Consider the following 19,202-nt stretch of genomic DNA (forward strand, 5'->3'; position numbering starts at 1 on the left):
ATCCCATCCCATCCCATCCCATCCCATCCCATCCTTGCTTCCCTTCCTTCCCTTCCTCCCGTCCTCCCTTCCTTCCTTCCTTTCTTTATTCCCTCCCTCCCTTCCTTCCTTCCCCCCATCCTCCCTTCCTACCTTCCTGCCTGCCTGCCTGCCTGCCTTCCCTCCCTCCCGTTTATTTAATTTCTCAACTGAAGCTCTCTTCCTAGGCCTGCTCCTCTCTCTGGAAACAAAGTACAGCAATGACGTCTATTTCTGTGCAAGGACAGCTGAGCGGTCAACTCGATCGCATAGGCTTAATCAGCTAATCTTTTTCAAATCCTATGATAGCCTTGGGGAAAAGAACCAATTAATATTGCTATAGGTGGATTATTTTTAATGCCGCCCCTTTTTATTTTTGCAATAACTATTAAAACTGTTGCTTTAAAGTATTTCATGAGGGATGAAGAAGGACCTTGTTTGTGATGGAACAAAGGTGCTTGAAAACATGTGGCAGAGATCAAAATGGATGGAATCTTTCTTTCCGTACGTCCTGCTCTCAAGATGTTTGCAGTACGGATCGTGGCAATCACTTGTAAACCTCGTAGAGGTTTCAACTTGAGTTTGGAGATGCTCTTGCGGGAAGGCAAAGGAGCAGGGCTGGAATCCTGAAGTATCTGCCTTTTAGAATAGGGAGGAAAGTGCCCAAGATGGGAAACCACTGAAAGAGCAGAGGCTGGGGAGAAAGTTGGAAGGCTCGGAAGGGGAATGACATCTTGGGAGCACAGGGGAGTGGGATTGGGCCCCCAGCTCTTTGGCTCGGATGAGCTCCATGAGATGGACCTTCTCCCAGTCCTGAGAGCTCCTTTTGCTGGTCCGGCCTGGAGATCATAGAAACATAGAAACAGAGCGAGTCAGAAGGGGTCTCCCGGGCCATCTAGTCTGACCCCCTGCTCCAGCCGGCTCTGCTCATGACATGCCCACCATGTGCATGTCCAGGCTATCTGTCTCTCTCTGTCTCTGACTCTGTCTCATATATGTAAAATTTCTATACCTTCCCATTGTGGAAGGTCTCTGGGCTAGTGAAATTTTTGTGCAAGACTCAGAGTTCTATTCTAGGCCCAGAATGCTTCAAATCGAAGCTTCTTTTGCAACAAGCTGCAGTTTGTGCAGCTCTGGATTTTGGAGAAACAGAAACATAGGAACAGAGCGAGTCAGAAGGGACTTTCCGGGCCATCTAGTCTTTTCCCCGGCTCCATCCGGCTCCGCTCATGACGTGCCCTCCATGTGCATGTCCAGCCTATCCTTGAACAAATTTTCTTTTCCTCCCAGGCCTTTTGCTGACCAACTTCCCCCTCTGGGGGAGGAAGATGAGGATGTTGCCCAAGAACGGGTCCGGGTGACCAGTGATGTGCCCAAGAAGGACATCCTCGTGCTGAAGGATCTGACCAAGGTGAAGTGTCTGGGGAGGGGCACGTGAAGCAGGGTGGGCAGCCAGCTGGGAGTGAGAGGAGCCCGGGGCGCACCCCTTGCCCACCGCCCGCAGCTGCACCGGCACTTGTCCCAAGGCGTCCACTGCTGGTGTCGGCTGCTGGTGTCCCAGGCCAGGCCTTGGGGCCCTTTCCCACAGCCCTGCGAGGCAGGACAGCAGCTTCATCCCCGTGTCGGGTGTGCGTCTCGGTCGAGCTGGTCTGGGAGCACAATTCTTGCAACACACCTTCAGCAGGGCCCCCTCAGCCTTGGGTTGCGGTCCCCCCACCATCTTTGCCCCAGCACTGTGCACAGACCTTCCGGGAGTCCTTAAGCCGCATGGGCTGTGGAAACTGTAGAGGCTTGTTTGGAGAGATGCCTTTACCGCCCACAAACCGGCTTTGCTTGCTCTGCCGACCCTTAGGTCTACCGGAAGACAAAGAAGCCAGCCGTGGATCGCCTGTGCCTGGGAATCCCTGCAGGAGAGGTATGGTGAGCTGCCATCGGGCTCAGGACAAAGGGCCATGCAACCCCCGTCTTTGGTTCCCAAAGATCCACACGCCTTGGATCCTTTTTGGAAACAAACCATCCAAGGAGGCTGAGCATCCAGAATGCAAAACGATTTTCCCCGGACATGCAGCCACCGCAAGAAACAACTATAAAATACTTTGATGGGCATAAACCACTCAGCCTATCCATTAACGATCCCCTCAGATGCGTGGAAGGGAAAGAAACGCTTAACTTGGGATTAAGATGACAGTTTAGCACACAGCAACCCTCAATAGTTCCTGACTGGGGGCTGCCACAGGCTGGCGCCAAACATTCCCTGGAAGCTGCAGTGGGGAAGCGCCAGAGATGCAGGGCCCAGAAGACAATGGCCTGCCCATGCCCCATCTCATAAACAGGGGTAGACTGCTCCTGTGCATGGCGATTCCATTGAGTGGCTCTCTTAATGGAATATCCATCCGCCAATCCATTTTTGTAAGATCTGTGGCGCAACTTATGGAACGTGCTCCCCGGAGAGGTCCGCCTGGCGCCGTCGTTATTTGTTTTTCGGCGCCAGGCCAAGACCTTTTTATTTAAACAATATTTTAATAACTGTTAATATTATTTATTGGTTTTAATTTTTACAGCCAGAGTGAATCTTGATTTTAATATGTATTATTTATATGCTTGTTTATTTATTCTGTTGGAAGCCGTCCCGTGGCTCATGGGAATGGGACGGCATACAAAAACTCCAAATAAACAAATCAATAAATAAACTGAGCTTTTTAATTCCCCATTCACAGTGTTTCGGCCTCCTGGGTGTGAATGGTGCTGGGAAGACATCGACCTTCAAAATGCTGACGGGAGACACGGAGATAACTTTGGGAAGTGCCTCTCTGAAAGGCTACAGGTTAGTGCTGCGAGTTTTTTTGGCAGGACAGCATTGAAGCTACGGAGAGGGTCCATCGCTTGCATTGGTTTGCTTCCTGGGGTCTTCTAGTTGATGGAGACCTTTAGAGGCACTGCCGGTCAGAGTAGGCTGCATGGAGGTAGGTGGGCCATCGCAGGAGTTCCTAGCCTGTTATCCTTGCTCCTTGTTCATCAGCAAGCTTCCTTCAGTCATGCATGCATTTCCCAAGTTGTGCTCTCCCTCCATTTATTCTGCACTGCTGCCCAGAGATCTGAAAGAGCAAAATTTCCCTCCTTTTAATTTCCCTCCCAATGAAGTGACTCTTTGCTCATTTTTGCATGTGGATCTCTTCAAACCGCTGCTTCTCTCTCCTCCTCATCTACACACAGTGTGCTCAGCGATCTCCAAGCTGTCCACCAAAATATGGGCTACTGTCCCCAGTTCGATGCCATCAACAACTTGCTGACGGGCCGTGAACACCTCTCCTTCTATTCCCGCGTGCGTGGAATCCCCGAGAGTGAGATACCTGCGGTAAGCAATGCATTTTCTTACAGAATACCCTCCCGGAAGCAGCACACCTGGCACATCCTTGACAATCTTTTCAGTGCCAGGCCAAAACAATAGTGTTCTCCAGACATTTTAACAACTGACCTTATTTCCTATAAACTGTGATGACTTTAATTTTATTGAGTTTTAGAATTTTAGAATTTTAACCTATATGATTCTAACTTCTTATGTTACAGTATATCACAGAAGTGAGTACACCCCTCACATTTTGTAAATAGTTTATTATATCTTTTCATGTGACAACAATGAAGAAATGACACTTTGCTACAGTGTAAAGTAGTGAGTACACAGCTTGGGTAACTGTGTAAATTTGCTGTCCCCTCAAAATAACTCAACACACAGCCATTAATGTCTAAACTGCTGGCAACAAAAGTGAGTACACCCCTAAGTGAAACTGTCCAAATTGGGCATTATTAGCCATTTTCCCTCCCCGGTGTCATGTGACTCGTTAATGTTACAGGGTCTCAGGTGTGAATGGGGAGCAGGTGTGTTAAATTTGGTGATATCGCTCTCTCTCTCTTGTACTGGTCACTGGAAGTTCAGCATGGCACCTCATGGCAAAGAACTCTCTGAGGATCTGAAAAAAAGAATTGTTGCTCTACATAAAGATGGCCTAGGCTATCAGAAGATTGCCAAGACCCTGAAACTGAGCTGCAGCACGGTGGCCAAGACCATACAGCGGTTTAACAGGACAGGTTCCACTCAGAACAGGCCTCGCCATGGTTGACCGAAGAAGTTGAGGGCACATGCTCAGCGTCATATCCAGAGGTTGGCTTTGGGAAATAGACGAATGAGTGATGCCAGCATTGCGGCAGAGGTTGAAGGGGTGGTGGGCAGCCTGTCAGTGCTCAGACCATACGCTGCACACTGCATCAAATTGGTCTGCAGGGCTGTCGTCCCAAAAGGAAGCCTCTTCTAAAGATGATGCACAAGAAAGCCCGCAAACAGTTTGCTGAAGACAAGCAGACTAAGGACATGGATTAGTGGAACCATGTCCTGTGGTCTGATGAGACCAAGATAAACTTACTTGGTTCAGAAGGTGTCAAGCATGTGTGGCGACAACCCGGTGAGGAGTACGAAGACAAGTGTGTCTTTCCTACAGTCAAGCATGGCGGTGGGAGTGTCATGGTCTGGGGCTGCATGAGTGCTGCCGGCACTGGGGAGCTACAGTTCATTGAGGGAACCATGAATGCCAACATGTACTGTGACATACTGAAGCAGAGCATGATCCCCTCCCTTCGGAGACTGGGTTGCAGGGCAGTATTCCAACATGATAATGACCCCAAACACGCCTCCAAGACAACCACTGCATGCTAAAGAAGCTGAGGGTAAAAGTGATGGACTGGCCAAGCATGTCTCCAGACCTAATCCCTATCGAGCATCTGTGGGGCATCCTGAAATGGAGGGTGGAGGAGCGCAAGGTCTCTATCATCCACCAGCTCCGTGATGTCCTCATGGAGGAGTGGAAGAGGACTCCAGTGGCAACTTGTGATGCTCTGGGGAACTCCATGCCCAAGAGGGTTAAGGCAGCGCTGGAAAATAATGGTGGCCACACAAAATATTGACGCTTTGGGCCCAATTTGGACAGTTTCACTTAGGGGTGTACTCACTTTTGTTGCCAGCGGTTTAGACACTGATGGCTGTGTGTTGAGTTATTTTGAGGGGACAGCAAATTTACTCTGTTATGCAAGCTGTATACTCACTACTTTACACTGTAGCAAAGTGTCATTTCTTCAGGGTTGTCACATGAAAAGATATAATAAAATATTTACAAAATGTGAGGGGTGTACTCACTTCTGTGATATACTGTATCTAAGAATATCTCGGGGAAGGGACACAGTAATTATGGGGGATTACAGTCTCCCGGATATTAGTTGGGAGACTCACTCGGTGGTGACAGCCAGGTCACGTCACTTCCCAGAAGCTATAGAGGGAGGGTTTTTCACACAGAGGGTCCGAGAGGCGACGAGGGGGGGAAACATCCTTGACTTGGTCTTGCCCAACAGGGAAGAGCTGATAGATGAAGTACAGATTAGGGGAGCTCTGGATGCGAGTGATCACTCCATCCTTTGCCCTGAGATCAGGGGACTGGGGACGTGCAGCAGGTCGAGCACTAGAAGCTGGGACTTCAAGAGGGCCGGCTTTGGCCAACTGAAGGCCAGACTGGGGAAAGTCTCCTGGGACAGGTTACTGGAAGGCAAGCGAGTTGAGGAGGGGTGGATGGCACTCAAAAGGGAGGTTTTGGAGGCACAAGCCTTGACGATACCTCTAGTCAGTAAGGTGGGGAGGCGGAGGAGAGTGCTGCCATGGATGCGAAAGGAGGTGGTTAGAGGAATTAGACGCAAGAGGAACCTCCATAGGAAATGGGTACTGGGGGAAATAGACAAAAGGGTATACCAGGAGGAGGAGGCCCGTTGCAGAAGGATTCTTCGCAAGGCTAAGGCTGATGATGAGCTGAGACTTGCCAAGAGTATCAAGAGCAACAAAAAGGGTTTCTTTCAGCATGTAAATAGGAAGAGGAAGGGGAGACAAGTGGTGGGACCACTAAATAAGGAGGAAGGAGATCTAGTGACTGATGCGAGGAAACAGGCACAGAGGCTAAATGACTATTGCCTCTATGTTCTCCCAAAGCAGGATGGGGGAGATCCGCATAGGAGATTAGATGAGGCTGGGGACTTAGGGGCACGGATTAGTCACCCCACTAGAGGTTGAGGGGCTCCTCAGGGCATTGGACATTATAAAGGCACCAGGCCCTGACGGGTTACACCCGAGAGTACAGTGGTACCTTAGCTCATGAACACCTCAGTTCATGACCAAATCGGATCACGAACAAAAATTTCATAAAAATTTAGACTCAGGTCACAAACTTCGCATTGGGTGGTGACCGTGATCGTGGCCATCTCTGCCCCCCCAAGTGGGGAGATGGGTGCGATCATGCTGGGGGCAGGGGTGGGGAGATGGCCAAGAGCTCGCCTGTCTTTCCTGCACAAGCGCAACTGCAATCTCGGCCATCTCCCCCTCAGCATGATATTCTCTTCTGTCCGTTTTGATTTGATTCACATGCACAAGTACTGCCTGGGTGTTGGTAACACAAAACACAGAAAAGAATTTGCAGTAATCCTATGTAAGCTTACATCAGGATTGCTGCTGATTTTATTTATTACTTATTCAATTCATTGTCCCAAGGTATAAAATACCCACCTGAGAGCAGCCGCATTCGCACCCATCTCTCCCCCCCAGCACGCCCTTGATCGTGCCCATTTCTCCCCCCACCGAACGTGCCCGCATTTGCACCTGTCTCCCCCCCCCGCCCCCCCAGCGTGCCAGATGACAGGTGCTTGCAGGGATGACGGGTGCGATTGTGGTTGTGCTGGGGGTTGTGGGGAGATGGCCGTGATCTTTGTTGTTCTTTGCCACTTTGCTTCACTTTTTAAAATTAAAACAGAATGGATTAACCTTATCTACATTGAACCTTATGGGGAAATTTAACTTGGCTCATGACCAATTTGGGTCACGACCAGAGTCCTGGAACGAATTAAGTTCATGAGCCTAGGTACCACTTTACTTTGAGAATTGGCAGGGGCTCTCTCACGCCCGCTGGCCTCCATGTTTGAGGCCTCATGGAGAATTGGTGAAGTTCCAGAGGACTGGAGGGTGGTGTCAGTGGTCCCAATTTTCAGAAAGGGTAGTAGAAGGGACATGGGGAATTATAGACTGGTTAGACCGGTTAGCCATTGTAGGAAAAACAATGGAAAGGCTCATAATAGAGAGAGATCTAGTGATGCTAGACAGGGAAGGCAGGCTGACAACCACACAACACGGCTTCCGCAAAAACAGGTCCTGCCAGACAAACCTTGTGGAATTCTACGAGAAGGTTTCGAGGTGGCTGGATGGAGGGGATGCAGTGGATGTGGTTTACCTGGATTTCAGCAAGGCCTTTGACAAAGTGCCCCATGATATCCTGGTGGAGAAACTGAGGAGTTGTGGGATAAACCAAAGCACCGTCTGGTGGATTAGGGCATGGTTGACTGACCGAAAGCAGAGGGTAACCATTAGTGGGGAATCGTCGGGATGGTGGCCAGTGACAGGCGGGGTCCCCCAGGGCTGTGTCCTGGAGCCGATCCTGTTTAATCTTTTCATAAATGACATGGAGGAGGGGTGAACAGTCTCTGATCAAATTCGTAGACGACACTAAAACTGGGGCAGTGGCCACAACTGAGGAGCAGGTACCCCTGATCCAAAAGGATCTGGACAGACTATGCAAGTGGGCAGGAGACAACAGGATGGCGTTCAGTGTGGATAAGTGCGAGTTCTTGCACTTGGGGCATGGGAATGGGTGCCATAAGTACAGGTTAGGGGACAAGTGGCTGGAGAGCAGCACTTGTGAAAGGGACCTCGGGGTGCTGGTTGACTGCAGGCTGAACATGAGCCAGCCGTGTGATGCGGTGGTCAGGAGGGCGAACGCCACCCTTGGTTGCATAGTCAGAAGTGTGGCTTCTAGATTGAGAGAGGCGTTACTACCACTCTGTACGACTCTGGTGCGCCCACAACTGGAGTATTGTGTTCAGTTTTGGGCCCCTCATTACAGGAAGGATATAGCCAGGTTGGAGTCAGTGCAGCGCAGGGCCACAAGGTTGGTGGCCGGTTTGCAGGGGAAGCCGTATGAGGCGAGACTGAGGGAACTGGGCCTCTTCAGCCTGGAGAAGAGGAGACTCAGAGGGGATCTGTTGGTGACATGCAGGTGTGTGAGGGGGTGTCACACAGAGGTGGGCAGATACCTGTTCTCCCCTGCAGAGGAAGGCAGGATGCACTCCAATGGAGCAAAGCTCAGGGAACCCAGGTTCCATTTGGACTTCAGGAAGCATTTCCTGACAGTTAGGACCCCGAGGGCGTGGAATGGGCTTCCACGGGAGGTTGTTGAGGCCCCATCGGTGCGGGTGTTCAAGGATAGGCTGGACATGCACATGGTGGGCATGTCATGAACAGAGTCTGCTGGAGCCGAGGTCAGACTAGATGGCCTGGGATGCCTCTTCTGACACACTCAGTTTCTATGTTACCATCAAACTCTCAGCTGTATACTGTGTATATTGTGGTAAAGGATGTTTATTTTTTGTTTATATTATTGGCCTATTTTGTATTATGCATATTCTTGTTATTTATTTATTTAAAACTTTTATAGGCTGTCCCTTATGCTTGGCCTCTCAGGAAAGCTTACAATCAGTATATATGTTACTGGTATATATGTTTAATTTTAAGTATTCTTGTATTCTGCCTTGAGAGTCTAGTTGGGATACACATTTAATAATACAGATACTTAAATTTTCTTTTGTGGAAAAGGCAGCACGACTGGAAGCCAAGATGTGGTCAGCCAGCATGCTCAGGTGTGCAGTTGTCTCAGTGCATGGTAGAGGCCCTGTTCTCTTCTCCCGCACAGGTGGTTAAGTGGGGGTTATCGACGCTTGGCTTAGTGCAGTATGCGGACAGGCCGGCTGGCCGGTACAGCGGAGGCAACAAACGAAAGTTGTCCACAGCCATCGCGCTCATTGGAGCCCCACCTGTGATCTTCCTGGTGCGTTAACGGAGGAACCACTTCCGGACTGTTCTCTTGGTGGGGCAGCCCTACAGCTTCTTGCTTAATCTTACGGCCTCTTTGCACCCAGGACGAGCCGACCACGGGGATGGATCCTCGGGCAAAGCGGTTCCTGTGGAACTGCATTCTCTGTGTGATCAAGGACGGCAGGTCCGTGGTGCTGACTTCCCACAGGTAAGAGGAAACATGCTTTGAAGGGAAGCTTTTCCAGGTCTCTGGAGGGAGGCACCTAAAAATTCCCATTGCCACGCCTTGAATTTCGGAGTTCTGAATATAGAAGCAGAGCGAGTCAGAAGGGGTCTCCCGGGCCAGCTAGTCTGACCCCCGGCTCCAGCCGGCTCCACTCACGACATGCCCACCATGTGCATGTCCAGCCTGTCCTTGAACACCCGCACCGATGGGGCCTCAGCCACAACCTTCTGTGGAAGCCCATTCCACACCCTCGGGGTCCTGACTCTCAAGAAGTACTTCCTGGCATCCAAATTGAACCTGGGTTCCCTGAGCTTTGCTCCGTTGGAGCGCGTCCTGCCTTCCTCTGCAAGGGAAAACAGGTCTCTGTCCACCTCCGTGTGACATCTCCATGTGACATTTTCATACATTAAAATGCCTGAGCAGCACAAGTTGAATTATATAAGCTCAGAGAACTAGGTTTGGGGGACATGCAGAACAGTAGAAGAAGAAGAAGAGGCAATTCAATTAGTTGCAGGTATTATAGCCCGAAGTAAAGGACTAATATGAAGTGATATTGAATTAAAAGAATTAAGGGAAGGAGGTGATAATCTAGAGACATTTAGTGGTACCTCGGCTCACGAACTTAATCCGTTCCAGGACTCTGGTCGTGGCCCAAATTGGTTGTGAGGCAAGTCAAATTTCCCCATAAGGTTCAATGTAAATCAGGTTACCCCGATCTGTAACTATTTTTCTTAATCAATGGGAAGTTGGGCACGATCGTGGGCGTGCTTGTGGGGAGATGGGTGCGATCGTGATCAGCACCCAATGCGGAGCTTACGATCCGAGGAATTTTTTAAATGAAATTTCTGTTTGTGACCTGATTTGGTCATGAACTGAAGAGTCCGTGAGCCGAGGTACCACTGTACTGCTTTAAAAAGGACATAAAAAGATAGAAACAGAGCGAGTCAGAAAAGGGGGTTCTCCCGGGCCATCTAGTCTGATCCTGGCTCCAGCCAGATCTGCTCACGACATGCCCACCATGTGCATGTCCAGCCTATCCTTGAACACCCTCACCAATGGGGCCTCAACCCCCTCCCGGGGAAGCCCATTCCACACCCCTGGGGTCCTGACTGTCAGGAAGCGCTTCCTGGCATCCAGACTGAACCTGGGTTCCCTGAGCTTGGCTCTGTTGGTGCCTTCCTCCGCAGGGGAGAACAGGTCTCTGCCCACCTCCGTGTGACACCCCCTCACACACCTGTCCAAAGCAGAGTGCTAGGATTTTTCCATTGCTCTGTTGTTTTGACCTCTGCTATATTTGTTTCTTCTATCACATACTTTATTTATATATTTATTTTATTTTATCGCAGAAAGGCCTCAGGATGGCTTACAATATAACAGTATGAATAAAATCCCTGACCTACACTGGCTGCAATTAAAAACATAGAAAAAACAATATTAAAACTTATTAAAATACCGCTGGAATAAAAAGATCTTAACCTGGCGCCGAAAAACATATAATGACGGCGCCAGGCAGACCTCTCTGGGGAGTGCATTCCATAGGTGGGGCGCCTCCACAGAGAAGGCCCTCCTCCGGGTATTCACTCTCCCAATATCTTTCACGGAGGGCTCCCAGAGGAGGGCCTCTGCCGCTGATCTTAGAGGGCGGGAGGGCAAGTATGGACGCAGGTGCTCCTTTAGGTAACCAGGTCCCAAGCCATTTAGGGCTTTATAGGTAATGACCAGCACCTTGAATTGAGCCCAGTCTTCGATGGGGAGCCAGTGAAGCTGGTAGAGGACTGGGGTTATGTGAGAGTAACTCCCAGTCCCCGTCAGCAATCTGGCTGCTCTGTTTTGCACCATCTGAAGTATCTGGACTGTCTTCAAGGGCAGCCCCATGTAGAGCGTGGTACAGAAGTCCAACCGGGAAGCAAGCAATGCATGTGTCACTGTCGCTAGGCAGTCGTCTTCCAGGTAGGGACGCAGCTGATGGATTAACTGAAGCTGGAGGAAAGCGCTCCTTGCCATCGCCGACACTTGAGCTTCCAAAGTCAGCTCCGGGTCAAGGAGCACTCTCAAGCTGCAGACCCTGTCTTTTGGAGGGAGTGCAACCCATTCAGGACAAGGTCCAGGTCACCTACCCAGGAGCTCGATCCACCCACCAACAGGACTTCCGACTTGTCTGGACTGAGCTTCAGTTTATTGGCCCTCATCCAGCCCATTACCTCGGCCAGGCACCGGTCCAGCACAGCCACTGCCTCACCTGGATTGGTGGAAAATGAGAGGTAGAGCTGGGTATCATCAGGGTACTGATGATTCCACAGCCCACACCTCCTGATGACCTCTCCCAGTGGTTTCATGTAGATGTTAAATAGCAACGGGGACAAAATGGACCCCTGCGGTACTCCATGGCATAGCTGCCATGGTGCAGAGCCACAGTCCCCCAGCACCACCTTCTGGAAACGGCCGTTGAGATAGGAGCGGAACCACTGCAACGCGGTGCCTCCAACCCCCAGTCCCGCCGGCCTATCCAGAAGGATTCCATGGACGATGGTATCGAAAGCTGCTGAGAGGTCCAGAAGAACCAACAGGGACGCACTCCCCCTGTCCTTCTCCCTGCACAGGTCATCGTACAGGGCGACCAAGGCAGATTCAGTACCGTACCCGGGTCTGAAGCCGGACTGAAAAGGGTCCAGATAATCAGTTTCATCCAAGAGTGCTTGGAGTTGTTCCGCCACCATCCGCTCCAGCACCTTGCCCAAAAACGGGATGTTGGCCACCGGTCTATAATTGCTGGCCATCTCTGGATCCAGCGACTCCTTCTTTAGGACAGGCCTGATTACCGCCTCCTTTAAAGGAGCGGGCACCCGGCCGCCCCTCAGAGAGGCGTTGACAACCTCCAGGATCCAGATCCCTATCCCGTGTTTGGCTTTGGTCAGCAGCCACGAAGGGCAAGGGTCGAGTAAGCAGGTGGGTGCACGTACTTGTCCAAGCACCTTGTCCACATCATCAGGCCGCATTAACTGAAATTCATCCATGAATACCTGACCAGACGGGGTCATTGGTGTCTCCCCTAAGGGATGTGAATCAATTGTGGAGTCCAGCTCGTGATGAATCTGAGCGATTTTCTCCTTGAAGTGCTGGGCAAAGTCATCACAGTGGGCCATCGATGGTGGTACAGGATCTTTCTTAGGGCCAGGATGTACCAGCCCCTGCACCACCCGAAAGAGCTCCGCTGGACGGCACTGTGAGGAGGCAATGGAAGTGGAGAAGAATTTTTTTTTATAAATTTTATTTGAGATTATCCTAAAAAAACAAAAAGAAAGCTACAAACAGCATCCAACATCAAAAACATCGAGCCCACTGGGTCAGCCCCACACCCGTCTTTTTCCATTTGTGATAACTTAAAAAACGTATTTAAATCTATGCCAAGTCCTGTTTCTCTGGCCAATAATAAAAAAAGTCCCAAGTTTGATAGAAGTTGGAGAAGAATTTCTTCTTCACCACCACAGCATAGACTTGATAACGAACTTCTGCCCTGATTCACAGGATGATTCTTACACATTCTTTTTTTCTGAGTTCTTTATTTCTCCCTGAGTTTTGCCGTTCCTGCTATTGCTTCTTAATGCACTGATTCCATCATTTCCACATGTTCAGTAGAAAAGCTATGCATGCATAATTTACCATTGCTTTCTTCCCCTTCTCTGCATAAACGATGTGCATGTGTGCATTGATGAAAACACTGCAAGGATATATTCTTTTCTGTCTGTTTTGATTTGATTCACATGCACAAGTACTGCCTGAGTGTGGATAACACAATACACAGAAAAGAATTTGCAGCAATTCTGTGTAAGCTTACATCAGGATTGCTGCCGATTTTATTTATTATTCAATTCATTGTCTGTGATTAAAATAGTCCCAAGGTACAAAATACCAATAAAACAACATCACATGATAAAACATATAACAAAATATTGTTTTGCAGTGTTTTTTCCTGCAATCATAAGGTAGCCAGGAAAGAAAGATACAGATAAAATGTGGTAGGCTGGACATATTCTAGTTCCGGAGTTTATTTTGAAAATGAAGGAGAATGAAGTAGTAATGAAACTTGGCGAGGAGTGACTGGCCGTAACTCACGGCTTTGACCAGCTCTTGCTAGCCTGAAGCTCTAATCGTGTTTTGGACGGTTGGTTCCGCTCCAGGCCAGCGGGTTTGGAGAGAGAAAGAAAGGGAGATAACATTCGTTTTATTGGGAAAGTTTTCTCCTGGGACCTTTTGGAAAATATCTGAGGAGAATCAGCAGATCAGCAGCAAAACCCCTTGCGCTTCTGGTTCAACCTTGGGCTGTACATGCAGAAGTTCAGGCTTGTTGCCCTCATGCCTACGATGTGCAGCAAAATTCAGGCAGAAATTCTACCTGTGCCAATTAATTCCCCACAGTCCCTTTCTAGAGAAGCACCTGGTAGAGGATTCAGGGCTTGAGAAGAATGAGAGGGGCTGAGCTTTCTTTCCCTTTTTCTCTCCTGCCAGCATGGAAGAATGTGAGGCGCTGTGTACCAGGATGGCCATCATGGTGAACGGACGCTTCTGCTGCCTTGGGAGTGTGCAACATTTGAAAAACAAGTAATTTCAGCAGGCTGGGGCAGGCTGTTGGTGAAAGGTTGGATCTCTTGCGTGGATAATGCGTTGCTGACTCATGGAACCCTCTGCCAGAAAAGGCTGTGTGGTAGAACCAGAAAGGAATTTATTGTATTTCTATATATATATATATATTATTTATATTTATATTTTATTTCTATATATATATAGAACCAGAAAGGAATTTATTTTATTTTATTTGTTATATATATATATATATATATATATAGTGATTTATAGCCTGCCTTATTCCTACAAAGGGCTCAAGGCAGCTTACATCATTCTCCCATCTCATCCCCACAACAACAACCCTGTGAGGTAGGCTGGGCTGAGAGTCTGTGACTGGCCCAAAGGCACCCAGGTGGCTCCATGGCTGAGCGGGGACTAGAACCCAGATCGCCTGAGTCCCAGTCCCAGCTCTTAACCACTACGCCACACTGGCTCTCAAATTGAAGCAGGTGTCTTCCTTGATATCCCATTTGGGGTCTTTTTGGAGGCGTCTGGAGACTTACTGTTGGAAAGGTCAGGACTACTTGCACTGATCTGCCTGTCTTTCCATCTTCTTTCTTCCCAAGAGCAAAGACTTGCTGCCTAGCTCACAAGACAAAATTCTGCATAAAATCAGTATATGCTAATTTATAGATCTGAACCTAGAAATAATGACTCGGATTTTTAAAAATTGCACAGGCAGCAAGGGCCTGCCCTTTCATTTCTTCTTCAAAACTGCTCAGACCAAACAAATGAGGAAAAAACTTCCTCATTGTCAGAGCAATATGGCAGTGGAGCCAGCTGCCTGGAGAGGTGCTGGGCTCTCCACACTGTTGTTGTTGTTAGTTGCGAAGTCAAGTCGCATCTGACTCATCGCAACCCCATCAACAACATTCCTCCAGGCCCTCCTGTCCTCCACCATCCCCGGAGTCCACTCAAGCTCGCACCAACTGCCCCGGTGTCTCCATCCAGCCACCTCATCCTCTGCCGTCCCCTCCTTCTTTTTCCTTCCATTGTTCCCAGCATCAGGGTCTTCTGCAGGGAGTCCTTCCTTCTCATTAGGTGGCCAAAGCATTTGAGTTTCATCTTCAGGATCTGGCCTTCTAAAGAGCAGTCAGGGTTGATCTCCTCTAGGACTGACCGGTTTGATCGCCTCGCGGTCCAAGGGACTCTCAGGAGTCTCCTCCAGCACCACAATTCAAGGGCCTCAGTTCTTCTCTGCTCAGCTTTCCTTATGGTCCAGCTTTCACAGCCATACATTGCAACTGGGAATATACTGGATAGCCATCTCAGTGGGATGGTGTGACTTGGTGTTCTGCAACAGCTGGGGGTTGGACTTGATGGCCTTCATGGCCCCTTCTGACTTCCCTCTTCTGCGTTTCTCCCTGCCGGCCCTTTGTGTCTCAGCTACACCTGCAGTGACCTTGTCTCCTCTTCCCCGCAGCAAAATAAAATGGAGGACCAAAAAACAAAAACAAAACAAAAATGGGGAGAAAGGACAAACCTGGGAACTATAGACTAGTCAGTCTGATATCAGTTCCTGGAAAAATTCTGTAGCAAATTCTTTAAAAATCCATCTGCAAGCATCTTGAAGGATTAATAGACGTCAGCATGGATTTATCAAAAAGATATCCTGTCAGACTAATTTAATCTCATTTTTCAACTGGGTATCCTCCCAAATGGACAAAGGAACACTGTGGACATGAAAATTCAGGGCGATCTTGACAAACTTGAACACTGGGCTGAAGGCAACAGAATGAGATTCAGTGAGAACAAGTGCCAAGTCCTCCACCTAGGAAAAAGAAACCAAAGGCATCAATACATGATGGGGAACATGAGGCTCAACAGAACTGACAAAGAAAAAGATCTCGGAGTCATTGTGGACAACAGGCTAAACATGAGCCAACAATGTGATGCAGCTGCCAAAAGGGCAAATGCTATTTTGGGATGCATTAATGGAAATATTACTTCCAAATCACGGGAAGTAGTAGCTCCTCTATGCTCCTCATTAGTCAGACCTCACCTGGAATATTGTGTCCAGTTCTGGGCACCAAGATTTAAGGAAGATGCAGGTAAATGAGAACAGGGTCAGAGAGGGCAACAAAAATGATCCAGGGTTTGGAAACACTGCCCTGTGAGGAGAGGCTGAGGGAACTGCCTTGTTCAGCCTTGAGAAGAGAAGGGGACATGATATCTCAAAGACTATCACAAAGAGGAAGGTCAAGCTCTCTTCTTGCTGATGCCAGAGTGTAGGACACAGAATAATCAATTCAACTTGTGATACCGCTGATTTGGGCTGGACACGAGGAAAAGCTTCCTCACGGTCAGAGCAATATGGCAGTGGAACAGCTGCCTGGAGAGGGAGGTGGGGGGCTCTTCCACACTAGAGACATTCAAAAAGAAACTGGCAGAGTGGGATGGTGTGAACTGGTGCCCTGCAAGAGCAGGGGTTGGACTGGATGGCCTTCATGGCCCCTTCCAACTGCACCATTCTATGATTCTGTGATTCCATGAAATGGTTTGGTTCACATGCACCCAGCCCTAAATGGTCCCAAATGAGTGGCAGTTTTTCCTAAGTTTATTGCCTTGCAGGAAAAAATTCTTGGGTGGGTGTAGCAGCATGTGGGAGGGCGGGAAATTAACTCTTCCCTCCCTACATGCAAAACCTCCTTAAAAATTGTCTCCTGCATGGTATTTATGGTGAGAAAAGAATCCTGAAATCGGCACCGATGCACATTGGGGGCCCTGGGAAATAGACTGGGTGCTGAGCCCTGGCAAAGCTACTTGCTGCCAGATTTTAACCCATTTCATCTGACTGACTCTAGGTTTGGAGACGGGTACACCATCATCCTTCGTGTCTCTGGGAGCAACCAAGACCTGGACCCGGTGGAGAAGTTCATCCAGGACTCCTTCCCGAGCATTGTCCTTAAGGAGAAACATCACAGCACTCTGCAGTACCAGCTTCCCTCTTGCAACGTTTCCCTGGCCAAGATCTTTGGTATCCTCTCAGCGCATCAGAGCGAGTACCAAATTGAAGACTACTCTGTGTCCCAAACAACCCTCGATCAGGTAAGAAGCACCCCCAACTCATTTTAGCAGATTCTGATTCAGCATGCTTCCTGTGTTTGTGTGTGTTTGTGCGGGGGGTTCTGTATGACACCCCAACTGCCTCTGGATGCTTCTAGGGGTTAGGAAAGCATAGCTGGCTTATTCTGTTGTCTGAATCCGAGCAGCACAACAAGCCTTGGTCAAGCCAAGCCATGAAGCCCCGGGCAAGATACCACAATTTCTTTGGCTATGGGTCTCTGGCTGGCAGCTGACCCATGCACCAGGGCAATTACTCACGAGCCAGCCTGCTTGGCGTTGTGTTCACAAGAGCTAGGGAACCACTAAACCAGGGAAGTGGGCAGACATCTGGGCGGGCTTGGAGGGGGTGATGGGTGTCATGGTAGGCTGATTCGTCCCCCGGGCCTGAGTTTCCCCAGCCCTGCACTAAGTCTCCTTCCACACGCTCCAGATTTAATACCCCAAGTGACAAATCTGATCCTTGAATGGGAGCGTGTGCAATTTCACACCTGTGTGTAGGTGTGTGAACAGCTCCACCTCTTCTCTGGGCTTTGCTTCCACCCCAAGGTGTTTGTGCACTTTGCCAAGGACCAAAATGATGAAAAGCACCCTGGGGAGGCATCCCACCTGGAGCATGCCCACAATGCTTGGAGACGGATCCTGCCATTCTTGAACAATGAGGAGCAGCAAGAGAGCAGGGTCTGAACATCCAAGAGCACCTGCACCCAGGTATAACGAGCAGAGTCTCCACAGTCTCGGAGAGAGACTCCCATCCACATGCTGGACACCCTTCCGGGCAGGCACGACCTTTCTCAAAGAGAGAATGCAAGAACGGGGAATCTGGATTTGATCCCTCCGGCATGGTTCTGAACCGGGCTTTCTCGTCCCCAGGGCCGGGGAAGCACCTTTCCTTGTTCATGTCTGTGTTGCAACCAAAAGCTGCTTTCCAAACTGCTTTTTATTATCCACCCGTTTTGGCCTGGGGACCCTGGGTGTTGTAGTTCACCAAAGTGAGGTGGAAAACTTTCCTCTGCCTCAGTAAAGGGGTCGCAGGAAGGTGAGCGCTGAAGTTTGTGGGCAAACTATGCCCAACCCATTCAGTTTCTAAACTGGCTGACGTTTGCCACCTGCCCCCACCCCAAATAACCCCAAAACGCACGCTAAAGCCTTTCTTCCAGGACTGAGGGTTGTGGGCACTGTGCAACTTTGCTTCGCCTTGAAGCCACTCTAGTTTCTGCGCTGGTGAGGAGTCGCACATCGAGTTTCACGGCTGTCGTGCCGTGCTGAATGCCCCCATACCCTATAGGGTGGCCCTTGGCACGTTGCCTTCACAATTCTCTGGGGGAAACAGGAGTGTGGAAATGCAGCAGACAAGATATCCAGCTTTCTCTCTTCCTACGTGTCTTTATCTCAGGTAGAGAAGAGAGCTGGTTTGGCTTTTCCACATCCTCCCCTGAATTCTGCACACTTTTCGGGAAGGTGCGACTCAACAATGCATCGTTGCGTGTCTCTTTGAAGCCAGGCTGTGCAAGGTAGAACTAACTTGCTAGGATTTTGCAAGAGTAGACCCACTGGAAAGACCCGCTTTTATTTATTATTTATTTTTATTTTATTAAAACATTTCTATGCCGCCCCATTCGCCAAAGCCTCGGGGCGGCTTACAACATAAATTAAAATACAAGAGATAACAATATAAAATAAGTCGCCCTGGCCAGATAAAATAAGCGAATAATATTAACAATTAAAATGATGCTTAAATAAAAAGGTCTTCTGCTGGCGCCGAAAAACAAATAATGACGGTGCCAGGCGGACCTCTCTGGGGAGTGCATTCCATAAAGCTCTGAGTGGACTTCTCCTGTGATTCACGGTGCTTTGAGATGCTGGACTTCCAGGATCCAAAGTCCCGGTGCTTCTATGCTTCCTTCTTCTCCTTAATGGATTTCTCGTGGGAGGAAAAAGATGGGAGAAGCCAGGGGAAAAATGGAGAGTGTTCCAAATGTCATGTCTGGAGGAATCTGATTGGATTCCCTTGGCTCAGCTTCCCAGACTCGGGTCTGCTTTCTCATGGTTGTAAGTCAGATTTGGGAGCAGAAGCGTGTGCAATTGTACCTCTTCCACACATCAGACTTGTGCTTTGTTGCCTGTGCAAGCCACAGAAGAGATTGCACAACTGGAGTTCACAGACTTCCGCTAAGCAACAACTGAGGACCAAGGGCAACAGCTGAGGATAAGGAAAGACAGATTTGTGGAGGATCACTGTGACCTCGCCTGGTGCCCCCGAAAAATTCTGTGTATGAGGCAGGCAGCTGAACTCTGGAAATGCTTGCCTTTCCCTTCCTTTGC

General features: G+C 49.2%; 1 protein-coding gene across 1 annotated transcript in view; it reads left to right on the plus strand.

Annotated features, from left to right (window-relative positions):
- LOC123035370 (phospholipid-transporting ATPase ABCA1-like) overlaps positions 1-17,710 on the plus strand; it is a 55,051-nt gene extending 37,341 nt beyond the window's left edge. The window contains exons 31-39 of the mRNA XM_044453448.1: positions 1,309-1,429; positions 1,871-1,933; positions 2,736-2,842; positions 3,232-3,373; positions 8,844-8,978; positions 9,070-9,173; positions 13,698-13,790; positions 16,619-16,862; positions 17,427-17,710. Of these exons, the coding sequence (XP_044309383.1) occupies positions 1,309-1,429; positions 1,871-1,933; positions 2,736-2,842; positions 3,232-3,373; positions 8,844-8,978; positions 9,070-9,173; positions 13,698-13,790; positions 16,619-16,862; positions 17,427-17,564 (1,147 nt within the window). The 3' untranslated portion in view covers positions 17,565-17,710. The remainder of the gene's footprint in view (positions 1-1,308; positions 1,430-1,870; positions 1,934-2,735; positions 2,843-3,231; positions 3,374-8,843; positions 8,979-9,069; positions 9,174-13,697; positions 13,791-16,618; positions 16,863-17,426) is intronic.
- Positions 17,711-19,202: the final 1,492 nt, after the last annotated feature.

This window comes from Varanus komodoensis, unplaced genomic scaffold, assembly GCF_004798865.1.
Source record: "Varanus komodoensis strain SLA01 unplaced genomic scaffold, ASM479886v1 scaffold79, whole genome shotgun sequence".
Lineage (NCBI taxonomy): Eukaryota > Metazoa > Chordata > Lepidosauria > Squamata > Varanidae > Varanus > Varanus komodoensis.